Source organism: Phoca vitulina, unplaced genomic scaffold (genome assembly GCF_004348235.1).
Source record: "Phoca vitulina isolate PV1807 unplaced genomic scaffold, GSC_HSeal_1.0 scaffold36, whole genome shotgun sequence".
NCBI classification, from domain to species: domain Eukaryota; kingdom Metazoa; phylum Chordata; class Mammalia; order Carnivora; family Phocidae; genus Phoca; species Phoca vitulina.
Window position 1 is genome coordinate 10,269,748 of NW_022589739.1, and position 14,622 is coordinate 10,284,369.

Here is a 14,622-nt window from a genome sequence, read left to right on the forward strand (position 1 = left end):
GATAACTTCAACTCCTATTAAAAAAAATTAGAGGATACACACACAATATATAGATAGATAGGTAAGTAGGTAGATAGATAGATTTATTTTAAAGAACTGGCTCACATGATTGTGGGGGCTAGTAAGTCCAAAATCTGTAGGATAGGCTGCTAGAAACTCAGGCAGGAATTAATGCTGCAGTCTTGAGGCAGAATTTCTTCTTTGAGAAATCTCACTTTCTGCTCTTATGGTCTCCAACTGATTGAATGAATCCCACCCTCATTATTAAGAGTAGTTTTGTTACTTAAAGTTAACTAATTGTAGATGTTAACCACATCTATCAAATACCTTCACCGCAACACCTAGATTAGTGTTTGATTAAATAACGGTACTATAACCTAGCCAAGTTGACACATAACACTAACCATCACACATGATATTTAAAAGAAACTCTCTCAATCTCTCAATACCAATAAAAAAAACTTAGATCTGCTTTATCCATTCCTCCATCCTTCCTGTTACCAATAAGAGATGTTCCTCCTCTCTCTAAAGCCAAGCTCTAGACCTTTGCTCTGGAACCCTCTCTCCTGCCTTCACTTACTCAACAAATATTTATTGAGCATCAACTGTGTTGGGTACTATTTTAGATGTTTGGTTATATCAGTCTACAAAGCAATAACATTGACAAAATTCCTGATTTATGACTTAGAGAATGTAAATTCTAGTGGGAGTTACAAGTAATAAATAATAAAAATGAGCCCCTTTACCCATTTCACCAATGGGTGAAGGGGACCAAAAGGTAAATAAAAATAAAAATAAATAGAACCTAGGCAGAGTATAATTATGAATCACGGACTGGCCAACAAACACATAGGATGTGATTTAAAAGTCTCAATTTCCATAGAAATATTAGTGATCTTAATCTTCAACCTCTTCAGTAGAATCACATTTAGAGAACATAAATCACTAATCTTGGGAAAGAAAATAATATCTTGAATCTGAAGGAAGAGAATTACCTGCAAAATTACCTGTTTAGATTAGATGATAAAACAAGCCTATTCCAAAAGTCTACACTATTGACTGTTTATGGGTGATAACAGTCTAAAATAGTCTTGCAGGAAAGAAAAAAAAACAGTAATGTATGTAAAACACTGCAGGAGACAATGCCAATATAAATAATTTTGTATGATCATGGTAGTATATAGAACAAATTTTATTAGAATCTTGATCCAGAATTAAAAAGAAAAAAACAAAGTAACTTAACTATATAGTATGTGAGAAATGACAGTACTATGGAAAAAACAGCAGAATAAAGAGGATCAGGAGTGTCTGAAGGGAGGATAGGTTGCAATTTTAAATAGCGTAATCAGAATAAGCCTTAATAAAAATGAGACATCTAAGCAAAGACATGAAGGAAAGGAGGGTAGCCCTCCCCCTGTCTTTTGCTTGGTAAATTCTATTTCATCCTTCAGATCTTAGGTTCCAAATCACTCCTCTGGGAAGCTCTCCTTCATCCCCCACACAGGTTAGTACTACTGTATGTTCCCATTACAACACATATTTCTTCCTTGTAACATTCACCAGTTGTGAGTACTTGTTCTATATTCACCTTCACCATATCTGTGTTAAGTTCCAAGAGAACAAGGATTGCATCTCTTTCATTCACCTCTGCATCTGCAGGGCTTAACAGTGTTGGTAAATACACTCACTCAGGTATTTGTGAAGTACTGAATATATGGACTAAAGTGGGACATACCCAAAAAAGGAAAAACAGAGTCCAGAATTAGCATGATGTGTCTGAGCACCACAAATAAATTGATCCTTTTATACCAAGGGTATGAGAATCAAAAACTGAGGAAAGAGGGTTGAAGATGAGGCCAGAGAGATCTTCTGGGACCTGATCACAGAAAGCCTCAGTTGTGACGCTAGAGTCTGAAGGTGACGGAAGGTGTTAGGTAGATGAGTACCATTATTTTTGTATTTTGCAAGAATCACTCTCGACCAGTATGGAAAATGGATTGGTAGGTGTCTCCTAATAGCCATTCTCCTCCTCTTCCTTAGTAACAGAACTCCCAATTTTTAACTGGGTAAAAAAATGACTGGTAAGAATAAAGTGACATTTCCCAGCCTCCCTTGTAACAAGGCCTGACCACATGACAAATTTCTGATGTGCAACTTTTCAGATGTGTCTTAAAGGGAGGAGGATATGCCCCTTCACCCACTCCCTGCTCCATTCTTCCCCTTGGAATGTTTGTGTGCAAAGTAAAGCTCCATCCTGGGTCACATGATTGAGAGTCATACCTTTGATACAACAAGCAGAAAGCTTAGGAGTAGCTTGATTCTCGGATGACTGATGTCACACCAGTCTTGGATTAGATTTTTACTTGGAAAAGTTTGTGAGCCACTGTCATTTTTAGTCTCTGTTACATATACCTTAGCTAAATGCTAACTAATCAAAGGGGTCCAGGCTCAAGGAAGAAGCTGTTAGGTGACTGCTGCTGTAATCTATACAAGAGCTGAAGAAAGTTCGATCAAGGTTCCGAGAGCAGAAGAGATGCGCTGCCATCAGGCTGCCAGTGCCATAGGCGAAAGTTCGATCAAGGTAGTGACAAAGGACATGGAGAGAAAAGAAAGCGTTCAAGAAATATTTAAGCAGAATTATAATGCTTAGGAACTGAGTGGAAAACTTAGAATGACTGATTTGCTCCAGATGGAAGCTTTCAGGTGTTGACTGATCTGTGACTATTAAGGGCAGAAGATACCAACCAGTGAGATTAGGCATGAAAAACACCTCTAAATCATTGGCAAAACATCAAAAGTTAAATGCAGACTCGTTTCTGTCTCTTTCGATATTCAGCCTTTCTCTTCCTACGTAAATAGTAGACTGAGCTGGGAGGAAACTGCAAAATGTTCATTCAACAAATATTTACCAAGCACGTATTATGTGCCAGGGACTGTGATAAGGGTACAATGGTGAGCAATACAGCCATGGACTGTGATCTCATGGTGCATGTAATTACCAACTGTTAGAAGTGCTACATGCCCCAAACATGAGGAATTATGGAGCTGGAGTCTGGGAAGAGTTATGTGAGGAAATAGCATTCACACTAAGTACTCAAGAATGAGTAGGTAAAGTGAGAGGAAAGCACTGCAAGCCAGGAAATGGTGCAAAGGCCCCGAGATGGAATGGTACCTGACAGGTTAGAAGAATGGAGACAGCAGTGTGGTGAGAGGAGAGAGGCAGCAAGTGAGGTGCAGCTCAATTCAGTTCAACAAACAATACTGACAGTCCAGTGTTTGATAGTCCATAAGATAAAGCTGAGGTGGGCAGGGATGGGATCGTGCACGGTCTCAGAGGTCACATGTAGAATGCGTTCTTATCCTAAGAATGGGAAGCTATTGTGAGGTTTTAAGCCTCAGTTTGTGTTTTCTGGCCTATGAATGGAGAAGAGATTGGAGGGATGCAGAAGTAGATATGAGGTAAAGTAGCAATTGCAGTAACACTGTTGGAAGATTGTAAAAATGGGGAGAAGCAGATAGAATCAAGGGATATCTAGAAACGTAAAACGTACACAGATGGGATTTGGCAACTGAGCGAGGTTTCTATCTTCTGCAACTGGAGGAGTACTAGCTATAGGAGGAAAGCTGATGAGGAAAACATGCTGAGTTGGGGATATTTTTGAGACACCTAAGTGGGAATGTCAATCAAGTAGCTCAGAGGAGAGATCTAGGAGTAACTGAAGCTGAGTGGGGAGGACACAATCCTAGAAAAATGAGAAAGAAGAGGCCCTAGAGAAACCTTTAGATGTAAAGGCTGGAAGCAGGTGAGCCTCAAAGGAGGCTATAAAGCATGGTGAAAGTAGTAGTAGAACCATGAGTGGGTCACAGACACCAATGAAAGACTGCCAATGGTGAGGAACTAGTCAATAGTACCAGATGCTACTGAGAAGTAAAGTAAACTGAGGACTGGGAAATCAGGGATATGAGTCATTTGGTGGGCCAGGGTGACCTCATCAAGAACAATTTCAATAGAATAAAGATTGTAGAAGTCAAAATAGACTGGGTGGAGGAATGGTAATGGAGAGAGCCACAGTATCCAAATGTTTTAAGAAGTTAAGCTGTAAAGTGGAAAACAATAGGATGATAGCTGGAGGGGAAATAAGGTAGTGGTTTGTTTTAACAGGAGAGTCTTTAGCATGTTTGAACAATGGTGAGAATATAGTAAAATAGGAAAAAGTTAGAGATTCCCAAAGAAAGGACTAGGATTCAGAGCAGGAATAGGCACTGGCTTTGAGGCACGTTTGCCCTATTTAGATGGAGGGAAAGAAGAGAATGATGCAGGTATAAGTGGGTGACCAAGTTGTGAGACTTTGTGGGAACTCCTAACTGATAGCTTCTACTTTTACCTATGAATTAAAAAATAAGGTTACTTGCAGAACACTGAAGAGAATAGTGAGGGTAATAAGAGGCTTAAGAATACTGATTTGAAGTAGTCATTGCAGGGAGCAGTGACTGGAAAAATCTAGTGGGATTATAGGGGTTGAGTCTCCATTTGATGCTGGTAACCATGAATTCATAGTGATATAAATCTGCTCTATAGTGATTTCCTTGGGCTTTTAGCTAGCTGTCCAAATGCAGAGACAGACAAATGCCTCATTTTATCTGAGTCCAACAAAGAGATGACAAAGAAATTTAGTCTGTTCCAAGAGAATTAACTGGAATTTAAGCTGGACAAGAATCTAAAGACAGAAGGTGTTAATGGAAAGTAGAATCAATAGCTTGAATGCTCCAGTGAAATCAAAGAACAATAGTAAAGGAATATATCAATAAACAAAGTAGAAGGAATACAGTCAGTAAATAAGATGCTAGTAATAGTGTTTTAAAGATGGAGCAGTTTGGGGTAATGACAATGGCCAGGACATAACTAAGGGAGTGGGTGGCTAAGACAAGAGTGGAAATCATTGGAGACTGAGGCAAGGAACTAAGAAACCAAAATACTGAATGGACTGTCTGGTAACATTAAAGTATCAGGGGGTTATAGGAAGACCAAGGGCTAGCTATTTTGAGGAAAGTAGGAGAGCTGTGGTTACTAAGGACAAGTAACGAGAGAGGGTGGTATAGTTGAATAGGCTCAAAGGAATCAGACTTTACAAAGTAGGCCGTTAAGTTCTGAAGCCACAATGGCAATACCAACTCTGTCTCTAATACGTATTTGTGTTAAGAGAGCTCTGTTAACTTTATTCTTGTGTTGTGCTTAAAACATCATACTGCTCTCATTACACCAATGATACCACTTTATGGCAAGACCTGAGGGAGAGGTCAGTGATTATAAAAGATGGATAACAGGAGTAGGGTTTTTCTCCTAAGTACTGAACATGTTTATAAACAGAAAAGAAGAGGTTAAAAACTTAAGGGATTAACTAATGGATTACACTGAGGGATACTTGTTTTTCCAAGCCTAGGGACAGGCTGGGTGCAGATGAGCAGCAAAGATAAACTCTAGAAATTCAAAGAACATAGCCTCTAAAGTCAAGACAGTTCTGTTCTTAGCCCTTCTCCAGCAAGTAGTAATTATGTGACATGGAAACACAGACAATTCACAATGGAAATTTACTGCAAGGATACATACAAATGTCCATGTGGAAGAGTCCTTCCACCAGCACCACAGTATTCCAGGTCCCCATTACCATCTTGGATTGGTTAAGTTCACAAGCTGTCTTAGCTGTAGTTATGCTTTCCAAGGAGAGAACTTTATTGGGTAGACACAAAGCTACTCAGTAGGGAAGTTTCTGGTCAGCAACTTTTATGTTCCTAGCAAAACCTTCTGTTCAAGATTTAGGAGCTAAAGAGGCAAAAAGCTGTTTGGAGCCACTTTTCTCAAGAGGTTAACTATGTATAAGACAGGGTTCTGGTACATTCTGGATTCTTGCTTCCTCATCCATTAAGTGGAGATAATATCTCTTACTTGTAGTTTTGCTATAAAGATTAAAGCAGGACATTTATCAGTATCAGGACCCATACAAATTGGGTGGCTCAATGGATATTTTGAGAGGCAGCCTGGTGTAGTAAAAAGTACATGGATTTTAAAGTCAGATCTGTATCTGTAAGGGTCTGCTACTAGACAATTTCAACTTCCTGATCCACACAGGGGGGAAAAATGTCTGCTCTGTGGGTGGTTGTAAAGAGTTTTTTTTATTATTGTGGGAGCCAATGTCTAAGAGCTTCCATTTCCTCCGTAAAAAATGAAACAAGGTCACCTGATGGGGAATAGTTGGACGTGAAGTGGGGGATAAGGAGAACAGTGAAGGTGTAAAGTAATTGCCATGGTGATTAGGAGATGAAATACACCAGGAAGCCACAAAGGGTTGCTTGTTGGTAGTGAGGGCTTGGTTGAAATTGGAGACCTTGAATATTTAGTGCCGTTCATTACACAGCTGTGTTTTTCTCTAGCAGTCTGAATGGAGGAACAGAAAAGATAAAACAGCTGGAATGATACGAAAAGGACATAAGGGAGGCAAGAAAATGCGGTGATGGAGCGATAGGCCATTCAGACTGCTGAATACAGAAGTAAATTTCACAAGGAGGGGAATAATGAGAGAAAAATGGAGAGACTCAATATGGAAATAACAGGGACAGCGGGAACAATGTAGGGTAGAGGATGGAAGAGCTGAAATTATAGACATGCAGGTAACGATAAAGCGGTCCCAAGGATTTGCTTTATCCCTTTTTCCCCATAACCACCATTGTCTACTTCTCCCTTGGGCTTCTGTCCCTCAGGTCTGGCTATATTGCAGAATATGGTCCCCCAAGTTTCCCCTTTCTGACTGCTCCTGAAGAAAAGCACACAGACCTTGGTGTAAAGGCTTTACCACTCATCCTGGGGTAGAGAGAAAATAGTAAGAAAGTAACAACTTGGGAAATGGTTGAAGTTCCAGAACACCCCAAAATTCTTAGAGGTTTCATCTCTGTTCTGGGGCTACTGACTTCCCAGGAGGCACTGCCTAAATACCTTGTCCTTGATTTCTTTTTTTTTTTTTTTCCTTCTGTCTGTGATTTCTTGATCTGTTGTCCTTGGTTATCTCCTTTACCTACATCTAGCAGAATTCCTTAGAGTCCACAAAAAGAGTTATGAATGAATGTACACCTGGCTCACAAATGAGCCATTTAAGTCAGACAGATTTAAGTGAAGGACAGCTAGAAAGAGGTCTCATTTTTCTCTGCCATCTGGGCAGGAATCAACTTCCTGTTGATGTTACTAACATTAAAACTGTACCCACAGACCTTGCTTTAACCAGGTGCCTGGGAATGTTAAGGTTTTCCTTCTACACAGAGAAGGCAATTTCTCCACTGCCAGGGCTGAAGCCAACAGATATGCACTAACTGACAGAATAAAGGATGGTGCCAATACAGTGGGCAAAGCTTCCCCGCCCAGAACATAAACCAAAGAGAGTAAAAGCGGGTTTATTGGCTCCAGGAAAAGGAGCAATAGTACCCAGCTCTCAGGAAACCCCTCGCTCTATATACAGGCTGCATCCAGCCCAAGGTCCACTGGCTCCTTCAATTTGAGGGTCCATCCAGTGCCTCCCTTCCTGGGGCTGGGGAGGGCTAGCTGCCTGATGGTGAGGTTCCGGACTGTTTAGCAGCAACACCTGGCCCAGCTGAAGCAGCCTCGTAGTCTGCGATGCGGCGTTGTACCAGAGCAGGCATGAGCTGCACATAAGCGGCCATGAGGCGGTGGTTGGAATGGATCAGCTTCCCAGCACAGCTGTGCAAACAGGCTTCCTGGAAGGAAGACAGGGTGAAGCAGAGGCCAAAGGTGTCCTGTCGGGTCCGTCTCCTTCCTTCCCATCCCTAGCCTAGGGGCGAGGGTCGTGGAAAGGCCAGGGCCAGAGGCAGGGGAAGTCGGGGTGGGGAAGAGTCTACGGCGAACCTCCCTACAGAGTTCCCCACCTAACCTCCTCAGCATCCAGAGCTCGGTGGTGCAGGCTGGGCACGCAGCGCTGGAAGCAGAGTTCCGTCATCCGATTGTAGACCAACAGGAAGTCCCGCAACTAAGAGAAAAGGGGACAAAGAACTCAGCGATACAGGGGCACCTCGAGGCCGCGTCGCTCGAGGTTTCCCAGGACCGCACGCCACAACCCGACGTTCCCAGCCCTCGGATATCCAGCCAAATGGACAAGCGTGCTAGCTGAACTTATGGCCCTGCAGCGACTTAGCACTCACTCACGTTTCTCAGCTGCTGCTGCTGCTGCTGCTGCTGCTGCTGCTGCTGCTGCTGCTGGGGCTCCATCGCGCCACCGCGCACAGTACGTCACTTCCCTACAGCGTCTTGGAAACGCCCCGGAAGTGCTGTCTCCTGGCTCCCCAGGGACTGAGGGGTTGGCTCAAGGATCGCCCGGCCCCCGGCAAACGTCATTTCCGCCCTTATAATCTGCGACGTGGCCGGCTTCTTCTGCCCGGGAGGGGACGTCACTTCCGCCGAGTCCCTGACCTGCTGCTAGGATCGCGACGGGAACTGGAGCCCGAGGTCCCCGCGGGGCCCGGGCCTGGCGCCCTGAGGGGAAGAGCGGCCCGGCCCGAGGTGAGAAGGACATACTTGGGCGAGGGGAAGTTGAACGCACGAACCTGCCCTGAGGGAAAGATGCCACTGAGCCCTGGGGAAGGATGAGGACACACCTGATGCCCAGGTGTATGGGGGGGGGCGGGGACTGACACACCTGGGGGACATAACTGACTTTGGAAGGGATCACTATGTTCTGGGAAAAAGAGGCTTTCCCCAGAGGCCGAGAACATAAACCAACTGATTCAACTAAGGCCTGGGGGGGAGGGCCCGAGGAAGAGGAGGTGCATGGTATGGAGGAGGGGGAGACCACCTGAAGGAAAGGGGAAGAAACACTAAGGGAGTGTGAAAGGCCAAGCAATGGAGAGCATACCTGAATGGGAGGAGTAGGCTCCTGAGCCTTGGAAAGGGGTTAATCTGATGGGGGGAAACAGCTGCATGGGGATAAGTTCCAAGACAGCACAGACCTTATCTCTCTTGGTCACTGCTGTGACCTCAAATAATGCATGACACATAGTAGGCACTTATTCAATGTCTGTTGAATGATTGAATGCATGAATGATCACCTGAATCCTGGTGGGGTTGGGGGTTCATGAGAAGACATCTGGGGCCTGGGTGTGCATGTGGAAAGATACGCACCTTGGAGGGGAGAAATACATATCCATGAGAAGAGGAGTGGTGTCCCAACCCCAGAATACTCAAGTCTTGGGACAACCTCTAAAATCTCTGAAATGGTGGGGGAGACCTTTCTTTCTGGAGTACTGGCCAGTTTCCAGAACTGTCTGTGTTGGGCTTTGCAGGGCGCTGGGGTGGAGACTTTGACTCCAGTCCCTTCCCTAGCCATGACGGACGGGATCCTAGGGAAGGCAGCCACAATGGAGATCCCCATCCATGGGAACGGTGAAGCTGGGCAGCTTCCTGAGGATGATGGGCTGGAGCAGGTGCTTCTGTTTGATTCTTCTCCATATTGTTTCAATTTAGGAATCCTAAATCAAAAGCCCTGGGTTCTCACCCCATTCCATTAGTTTTCCCCTAACTTGTCTAACTCCCTCCAATCTTTTTACAAATCTTCATTCTGATTCTATGCAGACTTCCCTTGTGTGCTCTCTCTGTGATGCTTCAATCCAAGCTTGTTCTCACCCCCCAAATGCTTCAGCTGCCCCAATGTTCCTGAAGCCCCCCTCTTCTCTGGCCTATAGGACCTCCAGCAGGTGATGGTATCAGGACCCAACCTCAATGAAACCAGCATTGTGTCTGGTGGCTATGGGGGCTCTGGTGATGGACTCATCCCCACAGGTATGAATGATCAGAACAGGACAGGAAGTTTGAGTGGAGAGAGGGAGGGGAATGGTTCTGGGGAGTATAGGATATGTCTAAGATAGCTTGAATTATGTCTGGAGATCTTGGGAACGTCTGCTAGTATGAACAGGGTTGTCCAACTGCTCCCACTTGCCATTTAGCCCCTGAGATGTGACCATTTGTCCTTTCTCTGCTGCTACCACTCGAATCACATTAAGAACTCTGTTTCAAAGAAGTTCTCCCTGCTCTGGAGCTTGAGACTGATTTGGATCTCTGAAGCTTCTCAGAGTTTTGCTTTAGACTCTAAAGTTTAGAGAAGCAAATATCCTTGAATCTCACACTGACTAGGATTCCACATGAGAATGTCAGTGAGGTTTCCTGTTATCAGGACCCACCATCCTTGACCTGCCATTCCATTCTCAGCATATTTTCTTCCATTTTCTCTGCCCCTGTACACCAGCAACTCCCTCCCCCCACTCCAGCCCCCATCACCACCTCAGAAGGAGGCCAGATATATATTGGGATTTGGGTCTCAGGGCACAAAGTATGAGTTCTTCCTAGTGAGTAGGAGAATCTCATTGTCTCTAGTTTCTGCTACTTCAGGGAAGTCATTTTCATATGCTGGGTGGGAGGTATGGGTGGAGCTACAGAGATGTCTGGTCCTATCTGAGAGAGGCTGGTGTCAGAGAACTTGGTTCTTTAGGGTCTGGCCGCCATCCATCTCACAGTACCACTCCTGCTGGACCTGGAGATGAGGTGGCTCGGGGCATCGCTGGAGAGAAGTTTGACATTGTCAAGAAATGGGGCATCAACACATATAAGGTGGGATTTAAGCACTTTTCCCTTCCCCCAAACTTCCCCTGGGTACCTTTTCCCCATCTTCCAGATGCCACTATCCCATCTATGGCTGAGACTAAGAGTGTGGGGATGCTAGGGTCGATACCTGTTTGGGGGGCAGGGTGCTAGGGTCTCTGACCTATTCCCCCACTTCCCAATCAGTGCACAAAGCAGCTGTTATCAGAGCGATTTGGCCGAGGCTCCCGGACTGTGGACCTGGAGCTAGAGCTGCAGATTGAGTTGCTGCGTGAGACGAAGCGCAAGTATGAGAGTGTCCTGCAGCTGGGCCGGGCACTGACAGCCCACCTCTACAGCCTGCTGCAGACCCAGCATGCACTAGGTGACGCCTTTGCTGACCTCAGCCAGAAGTCCCCAGAGCTTCAGGTGCCTTGGTCAGGCCAAAGAGGGTGGGGGGACTGGGCCCGGGCCCTCCCAGGCAGTCAGCCCTCAGCCTCCCTCCCTCCCTCCCTCCTGCAGCCCAGAGGGAGAACCCCTCCAGGGTAGGCCCAGCCCTACCCCCAGCAGCACTCACCTGTGGAGGCAGCCTAAGGGTTTGTACAGAGGTTCAGAAGTTGGAGGGGTGGGGGAGGCGGCACACTAGATGCCTCACAAGTAACCCTTCTCTGCATCAGTGCTCGGCCTAATCAGAGCCCCTCCCTTGCCTGCTGCACTAGCTTTCCCTGTTCTAGTCCTGTGAACTTATCTGAGAACCCCACTCCCACATTCCTACCCCAGCCATCCCTGGGGTGGCCCCACTAACTTTCTGGCTAAGAGAGCCTTTGCCAGTTTCCATGGCTGTTTCCTCCCTGGGGAGGAGGGGAATGAGGGCCCTATAGCTTTAGTCAGGTAGGAACTGTTGCTCAAGGCCTGTCCTCCCTTCCGCCCTCAGGAGGAATTTGGCTACAATGCAGAAACACAGAAGCTGCTGTGCAAGAATGGAGAGACACTGCTAGGGGCTGTGAACTTCTTTGTCTCTAGCATCAACACATTGGTCACCAAGACCATGGAAGACACGCTCATGACTGTCAAACAGTATGAGGCTGCCAGGTGTGGGCACCAGCAGGGCCTAGAGTTCTGGGAGTTGGCTGGCATGGGTGGAAGTTTGAGCTTTGGGGTCATAAGAACTGAGGAAGGAAAGGAGAGTATGTGTGGAGGACACTGGGGTGGAGACCAGCCTGTATCACCCCTTCCCCAGGCTGGAATATGATGCCTACCGAACAGACTTAGAGGAGCTGAGCCTAGGCCCCCGGGATGCAGGGACGCGTGGTCGACTCGAGAGTGCCCAGGCCACTTTCCAGGCCCATCGGGACAAATATGAGAAGCTGCGGGGAGATGTGGCCATCAAACTCAAGTTCCTGGAAGAAAACAAGGTGCCAACCCCACCCCTTTAACCCCAGCCCACCTTCCCATCTGTAACACTGACCTTCTATCCCTGAGACCCTCACCAGTACTGGATGGGGGAAATGCAGCCTGGCTAAGGGGTGGGATCTTCCCCCAGCCCCTTCACCCCCTGGACCTTCCTAGTCACCCACCCTCCAATCCCTGGCCCTTTTCTATTGGAGGATTTGGCTGCTGATCCCAGGAACATAACTGGGAAAAATCATCCCCTGAGCTGGGGTACCAGAACCCCAAGCCCAGCAAATCAAGTCAGGTTTCTCCCATCAGACTGACCCTTATCCTTTGACTCCCTTAGTGGAGGTCAGCCCCCACCCTAAAAGCACCATCAGAGCAGAATCCATGTACCCCTGGTCTGGGCTCAGGCTCAAGAAGGGCATCTGAGTCCAGTCTCAGCTGACCCTGCTGGACCCCCAGATCAAGGTGATGCACAAGCAGCTGCTGCTCTTCCACAATGCCGTGTCCGCCTACTTTGCTGGGAACCAGAAACAGCTGGAGCAGACCCTGCAGCAGTTCAACATCAAGCTGCGGCCTCCAGGAGCTGAGAAGCCCTCCTGGCTAGAGGAGCAGTGAGCTGCTCCTAACCAAACCTGGCTATCAAGAAGGACATTGGGAGAGGCAGTCCCAGGGTGGGGGAGATTGGACATGGGACATCCCTTGCCACCTGCCCTCTGGCTTGGGTTCCCTTTCCCTGGCTGGGGCCTGACACCAGTTTTGCCCACACTGCTGTGGGTAGGGTGGGGGCTTGCAGGCCCAGCAGCTGCTGCCCTGTCCTTTATCTTCCTGGCCACTGGGCTTCATTCCCAGATCTTTTCCTTCCACTCCACAGCCAAAGGCTATGACAGAACCACTCCCTGGCCAATGGCATTACTCCTCAGGCCTGTCCCCAGATCCTGGGGTGTGCCCCCTGACCAATGGCAGAGCCTCAAAAGGCCCTGTCAGCCAATGGCAGCTCTTCTTGGGCTCCCCTGGGCCATGATGTTGCCTCCAGTACCCTTTGTCCCTCCTCTATGCGTCCCCCATTGCAGAGAAGGGGACTGGGACCAAAGGGGTGGGGATAATGGGGAGCCCCATTTCTGGCCCTGCATCTGAATGGGCTTCCCCTCACCTACCCACCCAGTTTAATTGTGCTTAGAGCCCTGGAAGATTGGGACCTAGCACTAGGAATAAACCTTTCATAAAAGCAGGCCCAGTGAGGTCAATTTGTGGGGGGACTCTAGGAGGGTGGGCTGGGTGGAGAAATGCTCAGTCTAATCATACACCAAAATCCTGTCAAGCCAGAAGAGCAGAGGCCAGATAGCTGGAAGTCACAGGTTTCAGGAACAGTCTGAGAGCCTACTCCTCCCCCAGCCCCAACTGGAGCCAAAGCTTTATTTGCTCTTCAGACCAGCACTGAGATAGCTATGGTCTTAAGAGCACAGGGCCTAGAGGGGGTTGGGCCCACTGACCTTCATCAGCCATTCATTCATAGAGCAAATATTTACTGAGTGCTTTTATTTGCCAGGCACTGCTCTAGACCCTGGGGATACATCAGTGAATAAAACACAGTCCCTTCCCACATTGCTTAAGGCCTAGTGGGGGATAGAGACATGTAACCAAGCAACTACAATGCAGTGATGAGTACTAGGATACAGAAGTTCAGGGAGCTGTGGGAGTGCAGAGGAGGGGCATCTAGCCAAGACTGGAGTGGAGATGGGCTATCACCTTGAAAACTAAGACCTGAACGGCAAGTAGACACAGTCAGGCAAAGAATAGAAGAGCAACCTAAGCAAAGAGGCCAGCATATGTGAAGGCCCTGATAGGACTTGGGAGGAATTCAGTTTGGAATGAAAAGTGGAAGGGGAGTGGCTAGAGAAGGACTACAGAGGTGGGGCAGTGAGGGGTCACACTGGGCCTGTTCAGGCTTATGATTAAGGACTTTTGCCCTTAGGAGAAAGGGAGCTGTAAAGCTTTTTCAAGCACGAGTTTGATGACATGGGAGAAATCTAAAGTTGAGGAAAGTAGTCCTCATGAGGCTTGAACTAGTGTTATACAGACCCAAGCCCCCTCACACTGGGTAGCCTAGTAACCCTGGCCCCAAACCCAAAAGCAAGCATGAATCCTGAGGCTCATTCACAAGCATTGGAGCACCTGTGCTGGGTGCCAGAAGTCAACATGTGGATGAGAGGTTGAGGGTGCACCCAGGTGTTGAGCCCATATCAACCTTGTTTGAGGCAAGAAATCTCCCCAATGGCACTTTGATTCAGTCAGTGCCCAGGTACCATCACTTCTGTGCTCCTTGACCCAGGAGAGCTCCAGAATTTTTCAACATTGTCCACTACCTCTCTGGAGGGCTGAAGAAGACAACCCAGTCAGCAGGTTCTCACAGCACTGAGATCCATGCAGCCTGATTTTGTTCTTTGCCACAGATACTGCAGCTCCCAGGCAGCCTTTCTGGGGTTGAGTCAGCCTGCAGCTATCTGACTGGAGCTTGATTATTAGGTTGGGTGCTTCACATACAAAGCCCCACTTTGTGGCCATTGGGGGACTTCCAACATGAAATACGGTACTGA

General features: G+C 47.0%; 2 protein-coding genes across 3 annotated transcripts; one reads left to right on the plus strand and one right to left on the minus strand.

Annotated features, from left to right (window-relative positions):
* Positions 1-439: 439 nt before the first annotated feature.
* Positions 440-8,299, minus strand: TIMM10B (translocase of inner mitochondrial membrane 10B). 2 transcript variants are annotated; one of them, XR_004302122.1, is made up of 3 exons: positions 8,203-8,242; positions 7,935-8,030; positions 440-7,761 (listed from the first exon to the last, which is right to left on the minus strand). XR_004302122.1 is itself a non-coding variant. In XM_032427242.1 (3 exons), the coding sequence occupies exons 1-3, from the start codon at positions 8,267-8,269 to the stop codon at positions 7,585-7,587; spliced, it is 336 nt and encodes a 111-aa protein (XP_032283133.1). In that variant the 5' UTR covers positions 8,270-8,299; the 3' UTR covers positions 440-7,584. The 2 variants fall into 2 exon arrangements, 1 of the variants encoding a protein (XP_032283133.1); XM_032427242.1 differs by having other exon boundaries at positions 8,207-8,299.
* Positions 8,300-8,427: 128 nt separating this feature from the next.
* ARFIP2 (ADP ribosylation factor interacting protein 2) lies at positions 8,428-13,253 on the plus strand. The gene is made up of 8 exons (XM_032427137.1): positions 8,428-8,560; positions 9,340-9,480; positions 9,739-9,835; positions 10,542-10,660; positions 10,838-11,059; positions 11,565-11,722; positions 11,871-12,045; positions 12,488-13,253. The coding sequence occupies exons 2-8, from the start codon at positions 9,382-9,384 to the stop codon at positions 12,641-12,643; spliced, it is 1,026 nt and encodes a 341-aa protein (XP_032283028.1). The 5' UTR covers positions 8,428-8,560; positions 9,340-9,381; the 3' UTR covers positions 12,644-13,253.
* The last annotated feature ends 1,369 nt before the right edge of the window (positions 13,254-14,622 follow it).